The 24667-nt window shown below is 39.5% G+C and overlaps 1 protein-coding gene across 7 annotated transcripts in view; it reads left to right on the forward strand.

Annotated features, from left to right (window-relative positions):
* The window catches only part of ANO5 (anoctamin 5), a 54964-nt gene extending 30468 nt beyond the window's left edge, over nt 1–24496 (forward strand). For all 7 annotated transcript variants that reach the window (XM_051777266.1, XM_051777267.1, XM_051777268.1 and 4 more), the window contains 17 exons: nt 2437–2505; nt 3477–3761; nt 4118–4231; nt 4929–5044; nt 5782–5916; nt 7124–7229; nt 7319–7379; nt 8863–9014; nt 11787–11861; nt 12113–12335; nt 14631–14800; nt 15406–15503; nt 15902–16032; nt 17636–17841; nt 18612–18793; nt 19835–19940; nt 20747–24496. In XM_051777266.1, coding sequence (XP_051633226.1) covers nt 2437–2505; nt 3477–3761; nt 4118–4231; nt 4929–5044; nt 5782–5916; nt 7124–7229; nt 7319–7379; nt 8863–9014; nt 11787–11861; nt 12113–12335; nt 14631–14800; nt 15406–15503; nt 15902–16032; nt 17636–17841; nt 18612–18793; nt 19835–19940; nt 20747–20968 — 2451 coding nt within the window. In that variant the 3' untranslated portion in view covers nt 20969–24496. The remainder of the gene's footprint in view (nt 1–2436; nt 2506–3476; nt 3762–4117; nt 4232–4928; nt 5045–5781; nt 5917–7123; nt 7230–7318; nt 7380–8862; nt 9015–11786; nt 11862–12112; nt 12336–14630; nt 14801–15405; nt 15504–15901; nt 16033–17635; nt 17842–18611; nt 18794–19834; nt 19941–20746) is intronic.
* Nucleotides 24497–24667: the final 171 nt, after the last annotated feature.

Below are 24667 nucleotides of genomic sequence, written 5' to 3' on the forward strand. Positions count from 1 at the left end.
CTTGGTGCTCCCTGCCTAAAGGAAGAGGAAAAGCAAGGAAGAGGAGTTTGATTAAGGAGTATTATGTTGTAAACTTAAAATTACTTTAATCTCCTGATCCTTGACTGTTGTGACAGGCAGTACCACCACAAACAGGTTTATAGTAGTTGTCTCTCTTCCACTGATCATGCAGTGTTACATCTGCATTGGGCTTTTTAGTACTGCTGAACTTTGGATCTTGCTTTGTTAATCTTATCAGGATGGTTCCTTACAGCCTAGCATGTGTTAGATGATAGAGTTAGTCTGTGCTTATCCCCCACCATGTGAGATATCCACAGCAGTGTTTGGAGAGGTCAATGCTCTACTGGCCTCTCTCCTACCTAGGCCACGGTGGTCTCAGAAAATGTGGTTTCAGTGCTTTACAGATGCTTGGGAGAGGCTTAAGAACTATACTTAAGATGTGAGGAAGGGCATTAGCCTACTCTGGCTGGTCTTCACTAATGGGATGACTTACAGAACTTCCCTCTGTGACTGCAGAGTGGCCTCTCTAGCAGAATCAGAAATATATCCACCAGGTACAGCTTTTTAGGTTTGAGGCAGGAAGCTTAAAATTCTAACAAGTACACATTAAAACCAACCAGCACTGGTCCAAGGGTATGTTGGTTTTGGGTTTTTTGGTTTTGCAATAGCAGCAGACTGATTTCCTTTTAAAAATGGTTGTTTCCAGTGACTGGAAAGTTCAGTACCTTGCATAGGTTTCAGAGAAGGGGGCTTATGGGAGGAGAGCAAAGTGCTAAAAAGAGCATAATTTCTATTAGACCACTGTAGTTTGTCACACTAAGTGTATAGTAAGGAAAAATAAGAAGGATAAGTAATGGGCCAGACCCTTTGGCACTGTCTGTTCCTGAGCTGCACAGCTGGAGAGGAGCTGGCTGGTGTCTGGTGGCAGAGGAGCCTCTGAACTGACTCACTTGGCTCTCCTCCAGTGTTTGCTGGGGAAAGAACACACACCACTGTGCTTTGTTTGGAGAAAATGTAATCCAGACTAGCACATAGCTTTGGATACTAGCCTTAGATGTCAGATTTTCTATAACACTTCAACATACACTCCTAAATCACCTTTTAGTTGTATTGTTTTCTGTTTGAGAGGTGCATGCAAGAAGTTTAGTGGGATTGATTATTCAAAAATACTGCATGGAATGGCATTTGCCCCCAACATGTTCTAGAATTGAGGAGTTAGCATCTTTGCAACTCCTATAGTCAAGTGTCTAATTTAATATCTAATAATATTTGGCAAAATCAGATGGGACAAGTAAAAATGAAAGGCTGCTAGCACAAGAAAATACATCAATACGTCTTAAGGTACATTTGAGGGCTGTGAAAGCTATTCTTCAGTCTGTATTCATTTGTCTGAGTAGTTTATGCAAACTGAAATGCAAAAAGGGCAGACTGCTGCTCACAGACATGCAGGGAAAGGAAATTGGCTGACAACTGTGGTGTTTTGCATTTTTAAGTGTGTTTGAAAAATGTCATTTAAGACCTTTCAATAGAAAAAACATCAGGCAGCATTGCAGGTTTTAGACAAAAATAAATTTGTGGTCTAGCTTGTGCATTTCAAAGAGGCTAGGTCTCAATATTTGCCTTACTTTATGGTTATTCTGACAGTTCTTCTGCCAGTTTTGTGTAATTGAAAGGAAATGAATGCAATCTCCCAGTCGGAGCAAAAATTACACGGAGAAGGAGGGGAAGAAAATGTTCTTCCCTAAAGGCACCTAAAGGCTTGGCAAAATAAAGAGTTCCAGAAGAATCTCAAGCTCAGAGAGGTCACGCAGCCACTGCTCACTGCCACAGGCAGGTTTGTTTGACTCTGCTGAAGTCCACACTGACTTTGTGCAAGCTAAGCACATGGAAGATCACACGTGGTCTTATCTAGTGTTACAGTGATGTTTGTGAAGTACTGTTTGAATTGCCTGTAATCAGTACTTGAACATCTCTATCAGGCATAATTGTAAAACAGGTAAATAGGTGGGACTGTGAGCAATCAGTCTTCCACGTGCTTCCAGGATTTTTCCTTCCATCTAGTTTTGATTGACATTCTCTTAGCAATGTAGCTGAACTTGAACAGTTACACACCCCACATACCAGCCTCCTGAAGAGTCAGAAGTGCTCAGAACACAAGACATCAATTCCTTCTCTGATTAACCAGAACATGCCTTTTCCTACCCAGTAGGTTTCCTGTTGCAATTCCCGATGTGTTGCCATCACAAAGCCGGCCTGCACTCGGAAGTGGCCTGGTGTGCATCAGCTGGTTTTTGTCTGATTGCTTTTAGAAGGTCACATAGCATTAAGGGGTTGTCATCAGGGCAGCTGAGAGAAGTTGAAACTCAGTGAGTCATCAGTAAGGGATCAGTTAGTTGCTAACTTTGTCACTTACTAAAGTATTTTGTTTCTCTCTAGGAAAGACGAAAAGAATTTGAGAGCAATCTGCAAAAGGCAGGTTTGGAACTAGAAACAGAAGACAAGAAGGTAAAAAAAAAAAAGGAAAAATTAGGATGAGAGAAGTAGACTTGCAAATTAATAAACCACTTTGTTTCTTTGGGAAAAATTATCAATTATGCTTGTGGATTTCAGTGGAGTGTGACTTAGGTGAAACAGGATTAATATGTTTGAGTCCTTTTTCTAGATACGTTCATAAGAATTGCAGAAGCAGAATAATTGTGATTCAAGAGGAAGAGATTGGCTTTTGATTTCATAACAAAAAGAAAGTGGTTCCAGAATAGCTGTGATTTGATTTAAATCCACTTAAATGGGAAGTATGCTCACAACTACATTTAATCCTGCCTAACAATGAGTAATAAGTTTGGAAGGTTGGTGAGTGGATTAGTTATGCCCAATGGATGTTGTAATTATGAGGAAAGGGTGAAACAACTTGAGGATGTTTGATTAGTGTTACTGTTTGGTTTAACAACTGGAGAACATGAGATTTTGACTGATGCAGTCAGTGTGCCAGAGGCTGGGTGGGGTAAAGTAACTCTTGATGAAGTTCAGACTTTGTAACATCCATGGATAGGGGATTCATTGAGCAATATGTCAAAAGTACCTTCTGATTGCCATTTTCTGCTGTGTATGCAGAGGAATACTGAAAGTACACTGTTGGGTGAGGCCTATGATAAGAATATTCCTTGTATTTCCAGTGCATTCAGTGTAATGACAATTTTCAGGCCTCAGTGTATGAGATTAATATAGTTTGAAAAGCCTTCGTGAGCTTTTAGTAGTGCAAAGATTGTTTTTATGAATGGATAACGACTCAGATAAACTTTTCAATTAAATATATATATATACAAAAAGTTCCCCTATTCCCTCCTCCTTTTTTTTTTTAAACCTTTCAGAAATATGTAGAAGTGAATAAATTGTGTATAAAAACTACTCCCATAAATCTTGCAATAAAACAGTGTGGTCTGACACCTGATTTAACTGGTTTAACTCTCCCGGGGCAGGAATCTGAAGATGGCAAGATCTTTTTTGTGAAGATCCACGCGCCGTGGGAGGTGCTGATCACGTACGCAGAGGTGCTGAACATCAAAGTTCCCATCAAGGAGAATGACATTCCCTCCACGGTGGAGAACCCCCTGGACTGCATGCTTTTCCCACTCAGGCTGCCCGAGAAGGTGATGCACCCTGAGCCGGATTATTTCACAGCCCCGTTCAGCAAGGACAAGCAGGAACTGTACCTCATAAACGACGAGAGCACTTTCTTCTCCCCGTCCATGAGGAACAGAATTGTACGTACATCAGTTTGGCTGCTTGCATTTACGTGCAGTTTTACACAGCCCCATCAGAACATTCCTGCAAGGAAGGAGGGGGCATAGAAACTCTGTGGTAGGTACAGGGAAGCCTGGGTGCCTGTGTGTCTTTCTTAGAAATCTGGTGGGATACTTGTTGGAACGGATCTTCTGAGTGTCTGTCTGTAAGGCAGTTGTGCCCTCAGTATTTTTACATGGGGTAAGGCCTTCTGAAGAAACACCTCCTGCTTTTGCATATTGTTCCAGCAGATTACACACAGTGCACGACCATTGTAGGGTTCTGTTAAATGGCCTTAAAATAGGAAAGTTCTGAAATTCCTGTGTTTGAATCCCAGGTTAATTATATTCTTACGCGTTGCCCTTATGGAACAGAAGAAGGGAAGAAAAAATTTGGGATTAAGAGACTGCTAAACAATGGCACCTATACAGCTGCATATCCTCTTCATGATGTAAGTATTTTAGCTTTCTGCTTCCTTGAGCATTTCCCAGTGTTTTCAATCTTTTACCTGCTGTGAATTTGCTGTTTCCAGCAGATACAAAAATGTGCTCAAACCCTTCCATTTGTCCCATTGATTCTGTTTAATAATACACGAAACAAGCCCTGCTATTTGTCTTTTATGTACTGAAATGTTTCTTCCTGTGGAGGAGTTTTTAGGATATACCCCTGTGTCAGTCACATCATTTCTTTAGAGACTTATATCTCTGAATTCTACCATAAGGCATTTTTAGATACTTTATATAGATTTATATTTTTAAATGTTTGCAAATATTTTTTCTTTCCTTAGAAAATAAAAATAAATGGGTGAATGGACATTCCTTAGGTTATCAGTGGGAAATTTTAGCTGATCAGGATCTATGCTGTAGAAGGCTAGTCTAGGCTGGGAAGTAATTATTTATCCTGTTGGGACTACCAAAACCACAGATAATAAAAAGCAAGAATCTCTCCTATACAAGTACAAGCAAACTTAAATGCTAAAAAATCATGTGAAAAAATTCCAAAACTTGTGAGACAGACTCACAAATCTCCGTCTAAAAATACTTATTTAAGCTCTTAAAATATTTTCAAAATGCAGACTTTAGGTTGTTTAAACTTCCTGGTTTCCAGTTAGAAATTAATTTTCCTGTTTTTCTTTGATTTGGTCACAGTGCCAGTACTGGAAAAAGGCAAATGATCCCAACTGTGACAACGAGAGGTACACGCTCTACATGGAGTGGGCCCGTTTCCTGCGCTTCTACAAAGAGCAGCCTTTGGACCTTATCAGGTACAGTGCAGCCTGTGGTTTGTTGTGTTTCCCTGGGTTTTCACTGTCATACAGCTGATACTCATTTGTAGCTTACAGATAATTCAGATTTAGAGAAACACATGCAGAGAATATCTTGGATTTTATAATCGATACCTACACGAATTTTTAAAGGGCAATTTGAAATGCTGAAATTTCAACACAGACTTGAAAAAAACACTGATAAAAACAGTTTGGAAGCTTGACTCTTAGTTTATAAGCCTAAATTTAAACTCATCTCACCCAAGATCTCTTTTTCAGCCCATCCTAGACAACAAAATATTACTTTGTTCACAGGTTACAGTTCTCCATTTGTAACGCGGGTGGTTGTATTTCTGTGGATTATCCATTTCTCCTAAGGATATGATCAGGACTGGTGTACTCAGTTTCACTTGTGTAACTCCCTGGAAAAATCAGAAAATAAATCTTCATTTGCATTATCCTGTGGGAAAGAGAAAGAGTGATTTTAAAGCTGGAGCTTCTGCTAGGAGGGAAAAAGGGACGTTCAGTCATCTGGTTCATTCAGCTTGAGTAACTTCCCATGGCCAGCTTCAAATCATTTTTCCACTGTACATCAATGCATTTACTCTTATGTTAAAAGAGAATTTTGCCAAGTGTTTAATTTTTACTCTGGCCAGATTGCTCTATTACAGTTCTGAATTTTGCTTTTTATTCCTGTTAATTGCATTTTTTTTATTTTTTTTTTTTTTGGTATTCAGGAAGTACTATGGTGAGAAGATTGGAATCTATTTTGCCTGGCTGGGATTTTACACTGAGATGTTATTCCTTGCAGCAGTTGTTGGCTTAATCTGTTTTCTTTATGGCTTGTTTACAATGGATGAAAATATGAGCAGGTGAGTGCAACGCTGAAACTCTCCTGGGCAGAGTTGAGCAACGTGAAAATTTAGTTCTTGCAAAAAACTCCCAGCAGATAACAAGCTTTAAGGCTTGTCAGACTAGAAAAATTTGTTCTTCATCTGTCTTTATTGATTGAAAAGGTGATGGGCCACTGATGCAGAACTTTTGACTGTTAATTAGTAAGAATCAATTTGTAGGTGAAAAGCAATATTTTATTGCCATTTGGCAATAGCTTTTCATATTGGAGAACCTGCAATACATGAAGTCCTATGTACCACTTACATATCTCAAAATTGTTTATTGTTGCCTTAAGCTTATCTATTTAATCTATCTTGCAGAGCAGTCTGACCTTTTTGAGTAAGTCATCATTTGTACTCATACCAAAAGCACGAGTAAAACAGATCAGCAGTGTTCTCCCATCAAAGAGGGATCCAGTGTCTCAGAGCCATAGGTTGCTTTTTTTTTTAAATAAACATTGTATTTGTTTCATTAGAGGACCCAAGACATATTGTATTCAGGGACTGGGGGTGGGGAGAGGAAAAAAGGGTTGACATTTCATTGCTTACTGTTTTTTATCTTCCAGAAAACTGTGAGTTTTAACCATAAAAGATGAATAAGAGGTTTAAATTCTCATCTATTCTATCGAATTATGTCATTTTGAGACTTGTATTTTAGCTAGGTTAAGAATTCACCTGGGAATACTGCTATACGTGTTCAGATTTCTCTGGATACTGAAGGACTATCACAGGATTGTAAACTTCACCCACTGTCATAGTTAAATTGAAGTAGCAAATTTTTCTGCAGATAGCAAAGCTGAAGTTACCTCTCAGCTTTTAGAAAAGGTGTTTGGATCTTGCTGCTGACCTGCTGACAAATAACAGGGTTTATATCTCGCCCAAAAGCAGTGCCTGTGCTGTATAGCTCCTGACACTCCTGATTCTTTGCTGACAGAACCAGAAAGCTCATACCGAGGGAATTGTTAATTTTACTTCTCGTAGCAGCTGCTTCATTTCTTGGCTTGCCCTGACCAGCCACAGGTTAACACCAGTGAATGTGACAAGATGTGGCATCTTTGCCATGAAGCTGCAAATCCTGAGCTTTGAACAAGTGGAGTTCTTGTTTTATTTAATTTTCAAATAAATTTCGTGTAACAGCTCTTAAGATGCTACAGAAACAGATACTTTATGATGTTTTCCTCCTCAGCAAAGAAATCTGTGACCCTGCAATTGGAGGAGAGATCATCATGTGCCCGCTTTGTGACCAGGACTGCGATTACTGGAGACTAAACACCACCTGTCAGTCTTCACAGGTCTGTGTCCGATTCTGCAGCCAGTTGTTATTTTTATTCATCCTGAAAACTCTTTTGGTACTGACCTGTTCCTGGGTATTCTGTTGCAGTATTCCCATTTGTTTGACAACGTGGCAACTCTTTTTTTTGCCATTTTTATGGGCATATGGGGTGAGTACGTTTCATAAGTTTTATGTCAAGCATTAAGATCGTGGCCAAGCTGCTGAGGGACAGGAGGGAAGTGGGAGGAAGGGGAATAATGGCTACACTTTAGTATCCTGCCTCAGATGCAAAAGCGATGAGAGAGTAAAAATAAGTTTAAGTTACAGGGGAATTAAGAGAAACACAGAGGGATTGAAAAACCCGAAGAAAATCCAGCAGATATCTAGGATATCATAAGGATATTATAAGTATTGTGTACTCTTAACTGCTAACATTTGTTTTTTTCCTTTGTAACCAGAGAGGTCCAACATTATGCAGCCCATGAAAGAGTCCTCTCTGCTAAGCCCTGCACATTATCACTGTCATTGTGAAAGAGTGGAGAGCTTTTGTGTATTTTCTTTTAAGATCATATTGTGTTAAATATATATTCTTTTTTTAAACTCTGTGAAGGTTTATAAATACAGGATAGCATAGTTATTTTCGTCATTTCCTTAAATATATCTCTTGTTTCGTGCTGTTTGTGTGAAGTATCGTAATTAAATGTTCAGTTTGAATATAGGTATTTCATTAGCTCACAAAGATCTCTGTGCTAGCAGAAAATCTGTTTATTTGTTATCAAAGGATCTCACCACTAACTTTTTTCATATAGAATTATTAAAAAAAAAAATCTATTAAGGTGATGTTGTAGGACTGCTGTACTAAACTTTTCTTGTTTTTTAAGCACTAGCGTTTGTGTGACATGGATTAGTCACTCAGGAAGTACCAACCAAAGGGTTTAGAGCTGCAGAAGATAAGCTTTCCTGTGTTTGTATTAACCATGAAGCCTCCCAGTTCAACTAAGAACAATCAGATTACTAAATGTTTACATTACTAAATGTTTACATTTTAAAGTAGTTTATAGAAGGTTCTTAAAGTGTTATATAGTATTATATACTTTATTGTTGTTTATATATGAAATCAGTTCCCTCTAGCGTCTTAAAAAATTCTTAAGCCAGCCTAACTCTTGATCATATGAAAACCACCATTCACTGTCTTTAAAATGACCGTGATATCAAATAAGCATCAAAATGCAACAGAAATCTTTGAACTTGAATAGCCATGCTGCTTATTTGTAGTCATTGTTCATGTGTTGCAGGTTTATACACCAGCAATTATTTGTATCATCAGGTTCTTTTGTTAATTCCATGTTGTTTCTTGCATATGAAAAGTAGTTAAACTGTAATTGAACATGGCTCTCATAACCATGGAGATACCTGTAATGTCTTGGCATCTTCCTTGTCATCCACTTCTGGAATTCAATTAGCTAATAAATCACTGGATTCATATTATGATCTTAGCTGTGAACTCCCATAGGCAGTCAGTAAAAATAGATGGTTGCACTGAGGATAAATGATAAACCACAGAACAGAAGCCAGTGCAGAAGCAAGTTGAACTTGGTTCGTGAACTTATTAATTTCTTCCTTAACCGTATTTGAACATTTCCAAATCGTAGTTACGCTTTTCTTGGAGTTTTGGAAGAGACGGCAAGCTAGGCTGAAATATGAGTGGGATTTGGTTGATTTTGAAGAGGAACAGCAGCAGCTCCAGCTGAGGCCTGAGTACGAGGCAAAGTGTACCCAGAAGAAGAGGAATCCTGTAACTCAGGTAAGGAGTGTGGACACACATGCAAGTTCAGCTGCACGCGGAGAGTTTCATAACGTGCAAATTGATGTGTTAACTCAGGAAAACAAAGGCAAAGTTTATGGCTTTAACACCATCTTTGCAGCATCCTTCAGGTTTCAGGGCAGCAGTCTCTGAAATCTTCTTGCCTTTAAAAGCACTCTTTCTCATCCCTGCACAACATAAGAAGAAGCAGTTGTCTTGATCCAAAGACAGATAAGTGGGTTAGCTCTGGTTTTGGTTCTCATATATAACTGCTTTGTTTGGGGAACACTGGAGAGATGAAGATTGCTGAACTCCTGTCTCTGAAATCTAATTGAGATATGATTAATGACACTATTTAACACGCTACTATTAAACTTATATATAAATACTTGCTTCACAGTCTTAAGCTGTGCCGGGGAGGTTTAGGTTGGACATTAGGAAGAAATTCTTTACAGAGCGAGTGATCAGACATTGGAATGTGCTGCCCAGGGAGGTGGTGGAGTCACTGTCCCTGGAGGTATTTAAGAAGAGACTGGATGTGGCACTGAGTGCCATGATCTCGTAGACAAAGTGGTGGTGGGTCATAGGTTGAATGACCTCAGAGGTCTTTTCCAACCTAGTTGATTCTGTGATTCTGTAATTGTTTTCATTTATATTTAATTTAGGTAGGAGTATTTGACAAATGTAGGGATCAGCTGGTTGCATTTCAATACGACACCTACCACCTCAATTTGATGTATTTTAAAGTCATCTTCCGTAGAATTGCATGTAAATAGCTTATTGGCACTAGTCCTAAGTATACTTAAATAACAAAGTCTTCAGAAAAGAAATAGAAGCTTAGCCAGAACATAAACTGTCATATAAACAGTAGCCCTGTCTTTCAGGGTTTCTCTCCTTAATTCTTAGGAAATCCATACACTAATCTTATTTCTCGTGAGAGAGAGTTTTTCCCCTTCCACATGTGCAGCATTAATTCTGCTGTTGTACTTGTAGTTAGCACAGTGCACACATTGCACAGAGCTCTTTGATAACTGTGCACCATGATTTTAAGCGTAACTGCTGAGGGTGTTCATTTCTGCATGCTCAGGAAAACAGCTACAGGTACATCAATTCTTTATTAGTTAGTTCTACTAATTGAAAACACGTGCCTGCCTGTCATGTGTTAGTTGCTGGTTTTCTAGATTCATCCAGATCCCTTAGTTGGGGGGGGTGTTAACTTTATTTAGGAAATAGAAATGGACTGTAATATATTTTTCTGATCTCAGAGTGAGATACTGCTCTGCTCTGTGCTTTCTAAGTATGCATTAACAATTACCATAAAAATTCAATGGCTATACAAGCCTTATTCTGTGACACATCAATTTATTGTCTTGTTGGTTTTTCAGAAGCTTTTTTGCAGCAGGGTTTACCAGTGATCCTTATCAGTACCCACTAATAGGGTAGCTTGCACAAGGTTGCCACTCTGTGGTGTAATTTTCTTTCATTAGAACATGTGCAATACTGAGCACATGGAATGGCAGTGCTTTCAGGTTGATTCTGCAGACTGATATGGTTTTGTGGATATGGGGCAATGACTTTATTGTGTCCCACAGCTGGCTTTGCTTCACTCAGAAAATTGCTTCCTCATTAGTCCTGTCCGTGATTCAAAGTTCTAGGTGCGCCGAAACCAAAATTGCCCATCTGGAGGCTTTGATTAACAGCTCGTTTGTTTATGATGCTAAACTATCTAACTAGATCACAGCTAAGATCTGTTTTTGCTGATTGCAAGAGAATTCTAATTGACATAAATAATGAAGCATTTGATTTGAGCTTAGGCTCTGTCGTTGCACTTTACTGCCTACATTACATTTCCACAGTATAAAACTTGTTGAATAGCCTAGAGTATGTGAAATATTTGCTCTTAGTATAGAATATATGTATTTTTTATTAACACAAAATAGGTGTAAAATGTTATGAGCCTGTGTAAAGTCACCCAGTATGGATACTTGTGTCTTATCTTCATCTGTTTCCTAAAGTTCTGTTAATGGAGCCTTTAACTATCACCATGATGCTTGTCTGTAACACTTGATGCCGCTTTGCTTAAGAGTGCCTTGTCCCAAAGATTTATCAAATTCAGGTTATTTTTTTACTAAAATCTTCTTCCACTGGCAGTAGTTCTTAAATGATCCTTTCATAACACATGTAGTTTGATATTTTAGGAATTAGAATAGCAAAAGCTTTACACATGTGTTGTATGGGGATACTGGCATGGGTAAGACCCGGTTGCCTGGTGCTGTAGCAGAGCTTGGCAGCTGCGTTCGTAGGCAGTTCTTCAACCAAAAAAACAGTAAAATTGAAGGAGTGGAGGGAACCACTCTCTGACTGGCACATACAAATGACAATTTCAAGAATCCTCAGCACGAAGACTTTACAAACCTTGAGCCGAGTTTTGGACTCAAAGCTGTATGACTGACCTAGCCTTACAGTGATAGTTCATGAAGTTGGTCTTTTTCCTTCAGCTGCTGATTGATTTTGCAAAGGTTTAACCATTCTTTCCAGGTACTGTCTTTACTTTTAGCAGTTTTATGGCCACTTCTGTCCTAATCTTTTTGCCCCCTGCCCCAACACATTCAAAATCATGTCCTGTCTGCCATTTTTGAGAGTGAGGGGGGTTCTGAGTGGTTTTCCTTGGATGTGGGCACTTTAACACAGCTGATCAGAGCTCTGTGTACTACTTGATGTTGTAATAAGATGTTGGAATAAGATGAACTGTCTTCTACTTGACTGTTTCAGGAGATGGAGCCTTATTTGCCTTTAACTAGCCAGGCTGTGCGGTTCTGCATCTCAGGAACTACAGTGTTGTTCTGGGTGAGCATCTTTTTGAATCGTTGCTTTAACATATGTCAGAGTTGCTGACAGTTTAATCTAACTTGTCCCTTCCACCTCCATTTCTATGAGTCCGTGTTCTTCTGCATTTTTTTTTTCAACTATCAGTATTAGTTTGTCTGCTTTTCCCGTGCTGACAAGACAATTTCGTTGGGTTTAACGTACCTACAAAATAATTTCGCTGGGTTTAACGTGCCTAACACAACAATTTGAGCTCTGTGTCCCTCTCCCAGGTGTCTCTGATCATAGCCAGCATGATCGCCGTGATCGTGTACCGCCTGGCGGTGTACGCGGCCTTCGCCAGCCTCATGGAGAACACCCAGACCCTGCAGCCCATCAGCGGGTTGCTGACCCCTCAGCTGGCGACCTCAGTCACAGCCTCGTGCCTCAATTTTGTCATCATCATGATCCTGAACTTCTTCTATGAGAGAATAGCCATCTGGATTACTGATATGGGTAAGCAGAGGTACTTGAAGACAAAACTGAGGGAATCATTGAAGGTAGAACCCGTCGTTGTTCTCAACTCAGGCACAGTGGGAGCATTGTAGCTAGAAGCAGCTTGCAGCAATGACTTGGGTGTATCCACAGCCACACAGAACATTTTCCCTCCATCTCAGTAGTTCTCATAACCTGGTTTCTCTTTTTATAATGTTTGCTTGTATTAAAACTAGTCCACAGAGACAATCACAGATCTGAACATAATTATCTTGTATTATATTAGAGTCACCAAAGCAATCTCAGACTGTCTTGATCTGCCAGTATTTCAATTAGAAATCCTGTAGATATATTTCTAAAAACAGATCACAGCCATCTTTACAAGGAAAAAAGACTAAATAATCATGACTCTTAGTTTGGGGGGAAAGAAAGGAGGGTGAGGGATAGGATAGGACAGTACATTTGTCATTTTTTCCTGAGTGCTGTTTCCCTTAGCTCTGTCTGTTCAGAGTTGGAGTTACACAGGTGGAAGGCAGAGGTTGAGCAGGATGAGGAGCTGTGCCTAAGATTGGTAGCATAGCCTGCAGGCAGGCAGGCCCAGAAGGATCAACTACTTCTGTAGCAGATTTTATATTTGACTTTTGCTTGCATGCTGGGAATACCCTTCCCTAAGCCCTCCTTAAATATTTTATTTGATTTGATTTTTCCTTAATGATTTAGATGTACAAGTCCCTGCAGATGTTTTATAGAAAGAAAAGAAATGCAGAATATTCAGCCTGGGAGGGAGAGCTGAAAATACTAGGTGCTTGTAGCTTGTACAGCTGTCATAAAAATAGTTGGGTGATTATTTTTTTTTTAATGAGGTCTTGCAAGTGGAGTTAAGAATTGAAAGGTGTTTCTTGTAGAAACTTAAAGGGATGTTTCATCTGGTTTCTTTTGATTTATCATGGACCATCTTTTGTCTCTGTGATCTGTATTGCTTATCTCACTTGGCCAAATTAGACCAAGCAGAAACAGAACAAGTAATAAATAAAAATGCCCATAGCAAACTCAGAAACAAAAGGAAAATCATAATTTTTTTATCTTTCTTTCCTGAGGTGCAAGAATTATAGGCATGAAGGCTCAGCAGTGTTATTTTGCTGGTTGCAAGTGTGGAGGATTAGTTTCTTGAGTGCCAGCACTAGCTGTGGTCCTGGGTTACAGGGGGAAAACAGCAGTTCACTTGTGTGGGGCTGCTGCCCTCCTCTGGGCAGACCTTCTTCACTCTGCAACTCTTGGAAAGGTTAGGCCAGATTTGGTGTTCAGACTTGCAGGTACAACCTGCCCCTGGTGCTCTGAACGTTTTGTATGCCTGGCATCAATAATTTGAACAGCTCAGTGAAAATACAAATATCTTAAGGAGCTGCAGCCTAGGCACACTGAGTGCTGCCTCCTCTGCCACACACTCCCATGCCAGGTTCCCTGGAAGTACCTTGTGTTCTTATGGCATACAAACCTACACCAAGCTTGCAACCATCAGTTTATTCAGATGTGGAAAATAACTCTACCATAAGGCAGGTGAGTTCAACATGTCTGCCAGGTCCTGACCAATTCAGAGGGATTTGAATGCTTGTAGTGTATTTTCTTCCCCTGTTTCCCAACTTGAATTGATTATATGTTATCATTTAACTGAACATTTAACAGCAATGTGCTTAGGGCTTCCTGCTACCTTTAAAAATATAAATGTGATGGACAATGAGCAGCAAGGGGCAGTAAAATCCTAAGCTTGGTGATGTTCGATACCATCAAGATGCTTGTACCCTTCCTTGTTCTTCCCCCCATTATGAGACTCATCTTTCAGAGGCACATCCAATTTCTGCTGATTTCAGTGTTACATACAGCATTTTGGAAAAAAAAATACTGTAACATACTTCTATACTACAAAGAAAAAAAATAATCATGTGTGTTGCTAACAGTGAAATTCTCATCCTACAGGAGACCCTGGTAGTTACTGTTTGAAATTCACGTTGGATCTCCTAAAATAGTGTAATATTTGGGAAGGGACAAGTGCTAGTGGACAGTACAAAGAAGTGGAAATTAAAGCTTATAAAAATTTAAAACATGAATTTCCTTTACCTGCCTGCTCCAAACATTGCACTGTAAATTAAGGGTAGAGTGTCTGAGAGCAGGAACTTCATCTGATGAAATACTTGTAGGTGTTTTTCTTTTCCTTTTTTTTTTTCCTTTCACATCACTAGTGCATTATGAATATTTATGAATCTGTATCCTTTTAAAGGGAATAAAGGAGAATAACATTACTGTTTTCTGGTTTCACAGAGATCCCCAGAACTCATATGGAGTATGAGAACAGGCTCACTATGAAAATGTTTTTGTTCCAGTTTGTCAACTACTATTCATCCTGCTTCTATGTGGCCTTCTTCAAAGGGAAGTTTGTTGGTTACCCAGGTGCCTACACATACATGTTTAATCGCTGGAGAAATGAAGAGGTAAGACTTCCTTGATTAAGGTGGATTGTTCCCTTCAACCCATGCAATCATAAATTCCCAACTGCAGGGTTGATCTGAACTGAGCTGGACCTCAGTTGGCTATCCTGAGGCTGATGGTGGGGCTTCCAAGGACTCTTCCTGCTGTCAGGGAAACACAAGCTGTGAAAATCTGTCAGTCACAAGAGTGAAAAATCAAAAAGCTTTCCTCGGCCCCAGTTCTCCTGAAATATCACTGGGTCTCTCTCCTTAGCTCTTAAAAAAAAAAAGTCTGGTGCTGAGAGCTCACTGAGAGCCACAGATTCGCCTTGCTGGGGCTGAGGGGTGGGGACCACAGGCAGATCCTGCTGCTGAAGCATCTCTGAATTACTCTGTCTTCAAATGGTGGTTGTGTTTTGGTGGGTGTTTTATCACACGCTTTGAGCACTGGAAGCCCTTCTGTAACAGCCTTCCTGGGAGGGTAGCTCAGCTGGCAGCCCAGCTGGAAATTAAGTGTTGTCCTAACAAGTTTGAGAACTCCTTTCTTTGGTTTATGCAGTAGCAGAATATGGTTTATCTGGGTAATGCCCATTTTTGGTGTCCATTAACCCCCGGGTTGTCTCCCCCAGTGTGACCCTGCGGGCTGCTTGATAGAACTGACGACACAGCTCACCATAGTCATGGCTGGCAAACAGATCTGGGGCAATATCCAAGAGGCCTTTGTACCGTAAGTTCTCTCTTCCACTGAGGTGCTCATCTTATATAGCCAGAGGAAGTTCTTGGAAGGAGTGATAACAAGTATTGCCATATGAAGAAACTAAGAATTCTGTAAATCAGGCACAGATTCTGACAAGTAGACTAATTTCATAGAGGCTTTTGGCCTATTCCTGTGAAAGCTATGCTTGTAAAAGCACATTGCTTGCTTAGAGAAAGGGAAGACTTCACAGATTTCACAGAATATTCTGAGCTGGAAGGGACCCACATGGATCATCAATGCCCAGCTCTTGAGTGAATGGCCCATACAGGGATCAAACCCACAAACTCAGTGTTATTAGCCCCATGCTCTAACCAACTGAGCTAATCTGATCTGCCTCACTCATTGTTAACTTTTCTCTGCACATGCAGCTGGATTTGTAACTGGTGGGGTCGTCGGAAAGCCAGAAATAATCCTGAAAATTTATACAGTCGCTGGGAGCAAGACCATGATCTGCAGACATTTGGAGCCTTAGGCCTGTTCTATGAATATTTAGAAATGGGTAAGTTTAAAATTACACATTTGGAATTGAGGACAAGACACCTTGTACTGACACTTTCAAAAAAATAGCTTCTCGATTCATTGTTATGGGTTGATTCATCTGCTTAACTGCTGGAAATCATTAAATAGGTCAGCCTAATTAAAAAAAAAAGCTGTCTTTGCATCTTGAACTACAGGGAATTTCACAGAAACACTGCAAAGACTGTTTGCTTCCCTCATTTGAACAGGGAACATTGTTCTCAGTGCAGCCAGCTGCCTCCGTGTCTGTTCTGTTCTTGTTCCAAAGCATACTCTTAGCTGATGTAGTGGAAATTTTAAGTATGGGATGAGTGCCAGATATGCTGTAAGGATGGGTACTGCAGACATGAGATCTGTGAACTGGCTCAGGGAGAATCCCTTCAGCTTTAGGTTTGCACTGATCAGTGCTTCCCTGCAGTCCAGCAGAGGGAGCCTGGTGATGGAGCAGTGCTTCCCAAAGGTGAGGGGAACACGTCGGCATATAACATCAGTTTACTAAGCCTGAGAAACTGAAACTGAAGCCAAGCCAAAGCTAAAAGGCACTTTAAAAAAATTAATATTTGTCTATTATGAGGACACATTTTGTTGAAAAGTGGACCTTTGTATTATTTGATTTCTACAGAAATAAATGTTCTAGAGATGTTTAGCATTGTTATTGTCACTTAACAATTAATTTCATACAAGGCTGTGATCTTGTGAAATTAATACACTCAGAACAGTCAGTGTTGTCAGCCATGCCCTTGCTCTTCCAGAATCAACTGAACCAGTGTGCTCCACTGTTGTCCTGGGGCTGCTAAGCTAATAGGAATTTTGTTGCTTGTCCAAGGTGAAGAACTCATCACTGAAATCATGGAAGAGCTGATGACTGGTGTATGGGAATTTATTTTTATCCACTGCCTAAACCAGAAAAAATATTCTATTTCCTGTTTTTGAAATATAGTGGCACTATTGGCTCTGCACTAAGATATTTAGTGTTGGTAATATCTGAAAGGATCATTTGTGTATTTTATTTGCAGTTCTTAAACTAATGTAAAGACTTTCCAGCAGAACTATTGCATACAGAATTGGTATGAAAGTTTTGACTAAATCAGTACCAATAGGTGGAGGTAAAGTTATGATAAAAGTAAAAGTATTTCCTCTTTTCCAGTTAGGAGTATAGTTAATAAGTAAAAGGAGAACAGGATTGCTCTGTACAAACTGCAGGAGAAGAAGACTACCTTGTTGGTCTCTCATAATTGAGAAATTTGATGTATAAGTTCCTCCCAGTTGCCCAACACTTACACACCACTCATACAAGAACTGCAGCACCATGGAAGAACTGGTACCCAGCACTGCTGGCAGCAGCATTTCACAGGACCCAAATGCCTGTTCCTGTGGCTGCTGCTGAATGGCAGCCTGAAGAGACTGCAGAAGGCTTGGGGCTGGGGCTGGTTGTCACTTGGCTCAGGCCAGGGCTGCACATGATTTGCTGTGCAGCCTGGCAGAAGTTTGCCATTTGTCTGGGAGCGGCAGTCCCTCGTCACCCTGAGGTGAGGTTCCCCTTTTGTAGGGGCAGATTTTGACACTTTTCCTTTTCTCCCTTGCAGTCATTCAGTTTGGATTCATTACTCTCTTCGTGGCATCCTTTCCCCTGGCTCCCCTTCTTGCTCTGATGAACAATATCCTGGAGATTCGAGTAGACTCCTGGAAGTTAACCACCCAGTACAGGAGACCTGTGGCTGCGAAAGCACACAGCATAGGGGTCTGGCAGGAAATCCTGAATGGAATGGCCATCCTGTCTGTTGTCACTAATGTGAGTATGTTAACTGTGCTACATCAACACTCATTCTTCCAGGTACTCAAAATGTGAAGAATTAAAAATCAGCTGATGCTTTTTCCCCTCCATCAGCACTGTCATGTTGCCCTACAGAAATATCATCAAACCATTTGGGTGGTTTGGCTTCTCCTTGTGTGGACAACAGGCAGCTCCCAATCCACGTTTCCTTGGACCATGATCTTTCATTCAGTTGTCTGTGTTTTCCAGCCTTTTGGAATGGCATAGGCCAGTCAGAGGCTTAGTCTGATGAACCACACTGATTGCCCAGAGGGGACAGGAAAGGTGGATGAATTCTTTGGGTGAGATGCATTTTTGTCCTTGTCACTATGAGGCCTGTTCTGTGGGAATTCTGCTCATTCAGGTGCTTCTGGATGCCCCTGTGGGAGCAGTGGCTCCTCTTCACAAATTGGAAACTAAATGCTATGCCAGTGTTTCATCTAAAGCATACTGTAAAGAGACTGCTGAGCAAGAGAAACGCCTCTTTCTAGTGTATTTTAGGCAACAAACCCACTTGCAGGTATTGCCTAAGGAGCAAGACCCCTCTGCCCTTTCAGTATCTCAGGTTTCGAGTCAAAATGTGCTGAAGCTGCACTCAGCATCTCTTACCAAGTGCCCTAATTGTGCTTCTTACCCTTCCTTAAAATATTCAGGGTAATGCCAGGGTGACAGAACTACAACCCCTTTATGAATCTGCTCACAAATTTTTTGTGCCGCTTTCTTAATTTCTTTTTCCAATTTCTTTTCAGGCATTTATTGTGGCATTCACATCAGATATGATCCCTCGTTTAGTGTACTACTATGCTTATTATGAAAATGAAGACTCACCTATGTCTGGATACATAAACAACAGTCTGTCAGTGTTTCTAATCTCAGATTTTCCTGGCAGAAACAAACCTAAAGAGAATCCAGAAAACTTTCTTATATGCAGGTTGGTGTAATAATAAATATTTTATCACTTCGTTTAGAATACAGCATAAAAAATCAGAGCAAATCTGAGTAGTCCATTAGAAATTAAATTATGTCATTCTGATCATTCTAAAGTGTGAGAGGTAATATTTAGGCTATGAAAAAGGTTAGTGCTTGAGGTAGTAAGAGCTCAAGCCAGTAACAAAAAACATCACCTCAAAAAAAATCACTGCTGAGAGTCTCACTGCTAGGGTACTTCCTGCTTTTTTTTGTTTACTTAATTAAACTGTTGATTTTTGAGTGATGAAGGAGATTTATGTCCCTAAGGTATCAAACTTCAGCCTATATTTTCAAAGGTTTCCAGGCTGCCTCAGTGGACAAGGAAGCAGCATAAAGGAGATCTTTAGATTCCAAAGTGGAAAACAAGATATGGTCTTTTAAGTCAATCCTTATTTTGCTCGATAACACCAATGATCAGACCTGTCCTGCTTTCATTTTAAAAACAGTCCCTTCTCGATACGAGAAGCGCTGGAGATTCTGGAATAATCATGAAAGAGCTTTGGAGAAGCCCATGGTAAAAGAAGAGTATTGACTTGGTGATAAAAAATCTCAAACTGAAAAACCCCAAACCGACCACCTCAGCACTTTCAGAAGCAGCTACATTTGTGTGATGGTGTAGAACACTTACTCAGGACTGTCCTTCCATGAAACCCTGCTTCTGTCCAGTCCCTGTCACATTTATACATGTCCATTACCATGTGATACATCCCATCACTGTCCTGTTTTATTTGATCATTGTCTGAAAAACAAGTAACCCATGTACCGGGTCTCACACATGGCACATCCTCATCTCTGCTCTTGCTGTGAATGTGAGGGTGTTTAGGCAAACAAAAGATAGAAACAAATTGAGAGGCAACCTTTTTCTGCAAAAGGAAACAGACCATTTAAAACAAGAAAAGGTTCCTTAAGTGACAGCTGTATTTGCTTGTAAGTGTCACTAAGCTTGTAGTCTGTCCCAGGCTGACTGTGACATTCCACCTTTGCATGTCTGTCATTCCAACAGGTACAGAGACTATCGATATCCCCCAGATCATGAGAGGAAATACTTACACAGCATGCAGTTCTGGCACATTCTTGCTGCAAAACTGGCCTTTATAATTATCATGGAGGTAAGCTGCCTGCAAAATTTCCTTCAGAAATTGGTACCTTATAGATTCTCTAGATAGTTAATAGTGTTACAGAAAATAGGATTGCTGGGAGTATGAAATAATTTCTTATCTAAGTAATACCAAGTACTCATGTCCTAAATGATTACTATTATTGGGCCTTTCAATTCAGCAAGTTAACCTCAGACTAGGAGCAGTGAAAACACCTGAGGAGACTGCTAATGTTAATCAAAATCACCAGCAAAATAAAAAAGGTCTTTATACAGGTGGAAGAGATGTGAACCACCAGGAGTAGCACTTGCCTCACTTTCACAAAGTATTTTGCAGTGATGTATATTGGCTAAAAATAGCTAAATCAATAGTTTGGGTAACTGGCACTTCAGTGTTAAGCCACTGTTGAGCAAGTTATGAAGGGAAAAGGGAGTAGTTAAAGTACTCTTCTCAGCCCTTTTCCTGCTGTGCTTTATCAGCTCTCAGTAGCTGAGCATTATCAACACGGCTGTGTGAACTGTCTAACAAACCACACAGGGAACTTAGAAAGCCAGAGTTGAGATTCAGACCCTGACACTTCACTCTTGGGCTTGCTAATTTCCCATTAATGGTTGGGAATTAAAATTTCTGCGTAAATGGATGTGTTTTAATCTTCATGCACATTTTAGATATGGGTTAGCTTGGTGTTATGTAGTGTTCCAGGACAGCCAAATTAAATGTATTCTCTTTGTGAAGAGAAAGTGACCTTTTTGGTGTTAGATAAAACAAAAGGTGTTTCATTTGGTAATGAGTTGTTACTTCTGTTTGTTTTTTTTTAGCATGTTGTATTCATCGTCAAATTCTTCGTAGCGTGGATGATTCCTGACGTCCCTGCAGATGTGAAAGCCAAGATCAAACGTGAAAAGTATTTAACACAAAAAATCCTACATGAGTATGAACTTGAAAAACTGAAGGAGAGACTGTGTCAAGGTGATAAACGAGCCACAGAGAAAGAGTTCATCGCCACAGAAGGGAGAATGGAGTTATCCAGAGCAATGTAGCCATGAAACCAGCTGTTTGGGGTTTAGCTCATTTTGGCTTTTTTTGTCTGTGGTTTGCTCAGTATGCGTCATGTTGAAAGCTGTAGGAGAGTTCAATCCTTCACTTTCAGTCCAAAGGTTTTAGACTTTTCTTTAAAAGTTTTACTGAGCTTTCAAGGTTTAGGAAAATCAACTGTTTGACTTCAGCACTGGTTTTTATTTACCCGTGACTTTGGCTAATAACTGTAATCCTGTACTCCTAGAATTTGGACTCCTGGTATAGGGACTGTTACCCTCAAAGGGCTCACAGGGTATGATAAGGTCATTACCACCAAGCCCTCCCCCTGTTGCTAACTGCAAAGTTCCAGGCTATATCCCAGCTGAATGAAAGGGATATCATAGAGGACTGCTCTGTGGAAAATGCTGAGAATTACTATTATGTTATGTGATCATTTAAATAGGAGAACACTCCTGATACAAGGGTTAGGATTTAGGGCTTTTTTTTTATTATATCCACTATGTCTTATGAAACATTGGTTTGCAGCTTTGAACTTCTATATGTTTTGTAGAAGGAATTGATTTTTTTAAATTTATATTGGCTTAATTCCACTTGGAATTATTTATAGGCATAGAATTCAGTTAATGCATACTAGCGAAGTAAACAAAAAGCCATAATTTATTTTTATAAAGATATAATTTGCCAAAGAGTTTGCTCTTTAAATGTCAATATTGTGGAATCATCTAATTGCGGTGGCTTTTGAAAATACGTGTCAAGTTTGGAGAAGTACAGTTATTTTACTTCTCACTCTCAAAACCTGCCATTTTTGGAAGATTACGTTTGACAGTTTTGGCCAAAGCTGCTCCTTTATTTATTTATTTGTCTGGATTCTCTGTGAATGCCAGCAAAGGGCTAAAGCTGTGTGTCTGTACTCGGTGCCTGCTGTGGAGTGTGACTGCACAGGGCAGTGGGCTGGGAGCTGGGCCACCACACTAATTGATCTGGCTGGATGGTTTGTTCTTGGACTTTTATACAAAGGATTTTAAGCAGGCTGGATAATCAGTGCTTATGCTGTTATTGTCCTTATATATAGGAGCTTGGGGTTTTGGGGTTGTTCTTTTCTTTTTGTTTTGTTTTTTTTTTATTTTTAATCTTTAAGAAGGGTATTTTTTTCTGTTTTGTTATGGGGCTTTTCTACAAAGTTACTGAATTTATAAATGTATAATAACTACTTGTGCAAAGTAGCTTCCAGCTGTTTATGAATGTGCCCTCATTTTCTAATTTGAAGCATTTTAGGCATTTTTATGATTTTGCTGTATATTTAAAACATATCAACGCTTCCACGCTTAGTGCCTTGTTTCTTTGCATCTGGCAAAAGGTGTGAAAATTATCTCTGCTGGGCAGTGCCTATTTCCAAAGTGTGCTTTGCAGGCACCTGTGAACCTGCAGACAGAGCTGTTCAGTGTTAGCCAAACCACACCTGCCTTGGCACACTCCTGCTTCAGTGCCATGTGAACTGTTCCAGAGAGCACTTCAGGCCTAGATGGCTTGGTTAAAGTAACATGTAGCTGAGTTCTCTCATGCTGAAGTACACAAGCTAGACAAGATAAGAAAATTTTACTCTATTTGCACTTTGAAAGTTATACTTCCTTGCAAGTATACACACAAAAAATTGAGGTTTGTATTCCACATCAGCCGAATCCTGTACTGTTTACTAACTACTACCACAGCTTAAGGTATGTTGTTTTAGCAAACCTTGGAGTTCTTGGTGAGTAACCTTAATGTTGTAACAGTTTTAAATCAGTGTCCTGAGTGGAGCTGTTCAAGGTTTAACATTAAGTGCCTACCTCGAGCAGACATCCCCTGGTTTGGCTGCCAGTCAAGGAGATGATGCAGGTGTACATTTCTCGTTCCTGTAAGTTATTCACCTTCTTTCTCTAAGTTTGCTTGAGCAATCAAGCTCGTTGGCAATTCATGTTCATCATGAACTGACCCATGCTCTTGAATAGTCAGATATCTTTGTAGTGGATTTATTAGAGGAATGCATGTGTAAATAAATAAGCTCTGCTGCTTAGTGTGTAAGCCAAAGAAGAGTATCATTCGCCATAATTACATATCCAACACCACGATTTGCACAAGGAAAGCACTGTGCTGCTTCCTGCACATATACTGTTAATTAAACTGCTTAATTTAGATGTCATGGTTTTGCTACTGTTAGCAATGCAAACAGTTGCTTCAAACAGACAGGTGATGAGATGCTAAAGGATGTTTCTATGCAAAACGTACAATCTGATTGAAGCTGCAAACAAATCTGGAAATTCAGCATTAAATGCACTGTTTCTGCTTATGGAACATTAGTTTCTTCAGGTAATAAAGTGTCCTAATATACTACACTTGAAAAGATGTCAGCAAAAGAGGTGTGTTGTGAATGAACAATGCTATTTAAAAGCAAAATGGAGGAAAGCAAGGAAATACCTTTGGGACACAGCATTGATATGCAGAAGCCCTGCATGCAGACCCTGAATCTGAATTATGTTTTGACTCCTACTCTGTGATTCTTTCAAACTTATCTTTTTCAGACCACTTGCTATGTAATACAATACAAACAGGTGTTTTGCATATGTTGTATCATATTATAGAAAGTGGACAAAATCTGGGATCAACTTATTTAAAAAGAAATATATATATATGTCTTAAAAATATGTCATGATGCTTCATGGTATTACTTTTTCATATACAGAAACTGTTGAAAAGAAAATTCATTGTCATATTAAGAGCTAACATCACATAACAAAAAAAGCCTTTACATAATACTTTGCCTTTACCTGTCATTAAGCAGTATTCTAACTAAAGATATCAGTATGGTTAGGTTTGTAATGGTTCACGTACATTTGCTGAAGCTCTTGAAAAAGGGACAAAAGTCAGAAAAATGGCCTGATCAGTTTGGAGATGTGCTGATTCTTACTATTGGAATATTTCATTTTGATGTGTTTCGGTACCTAAAAGTGTTCTTTAACCAAAATAAAGAGAGTTCTGTGTTGGAACCACTGTAATTTAAGCAACAATAGATTGCCTCATTAGAATTAGTTAGAAACCCAAAAATTGCCTTCCAGGTGTAATACAATCAGGGATTTCTTTTTTTTTTTTCCAATTAAAATTTAGGGGTTTTTACCTGGGGAAGATTTAGTGTGGTATGTTCTAAGCAAAGGACTGCAAAAGAAGAGTGCTACTATGAGACACTATACTGTTTTTTTACAGAAAATGTTCTTACTATGCTTTTACTTTTTTATGCAATACTGTCAGTTTGAGGCAACAGAATGGAGTGAAAATAGATGGACTTTCTAACTGTACTGCTGACTTTTTACATGTACTGCTTGTTTGACTTGTGCTGTTGTGTAATCCAAGTGGCATTTTTGTCTGCTAAGTATGTTGCTGATATATATGATACACTAATGTTGGAATAAATTTTTTAAACATTGCATTCAGCTGACATTTAATATGCACATTTAATAAGATTTAAATCTGGCCAATAAAGCTGTGTCTATTTTTAATGTGCTGTCAACTTGTTTGTGCAAATTCCACGAATTCTGAGTGAAGCTGAACCATTGAAAGTCAAAATGCCTAGAGAGCCTCTTGGAGAGGTGTATTTATACAGATTCCTGCAGCTCATGTATGGTACATTAATACAGATCCATTTTCAGCCAGGCTGCTTTTGCCTGCAC

This window comes from Manacus candei, unplaced genomic scaffold (assembly GCF_025592945.1).
Source record: "Manacus candei isolate 608988 ecotype Guabito, Panama unplaced genomic scaffold, ASM2559294v1 h1tg000009l, whole genome shotgun sequence".
Lineage (NCBI taxonomy): Eukaryota > Metazoa > Chordata > Aves > Passeriformes > Pipridae > Manacus > Manacus candei.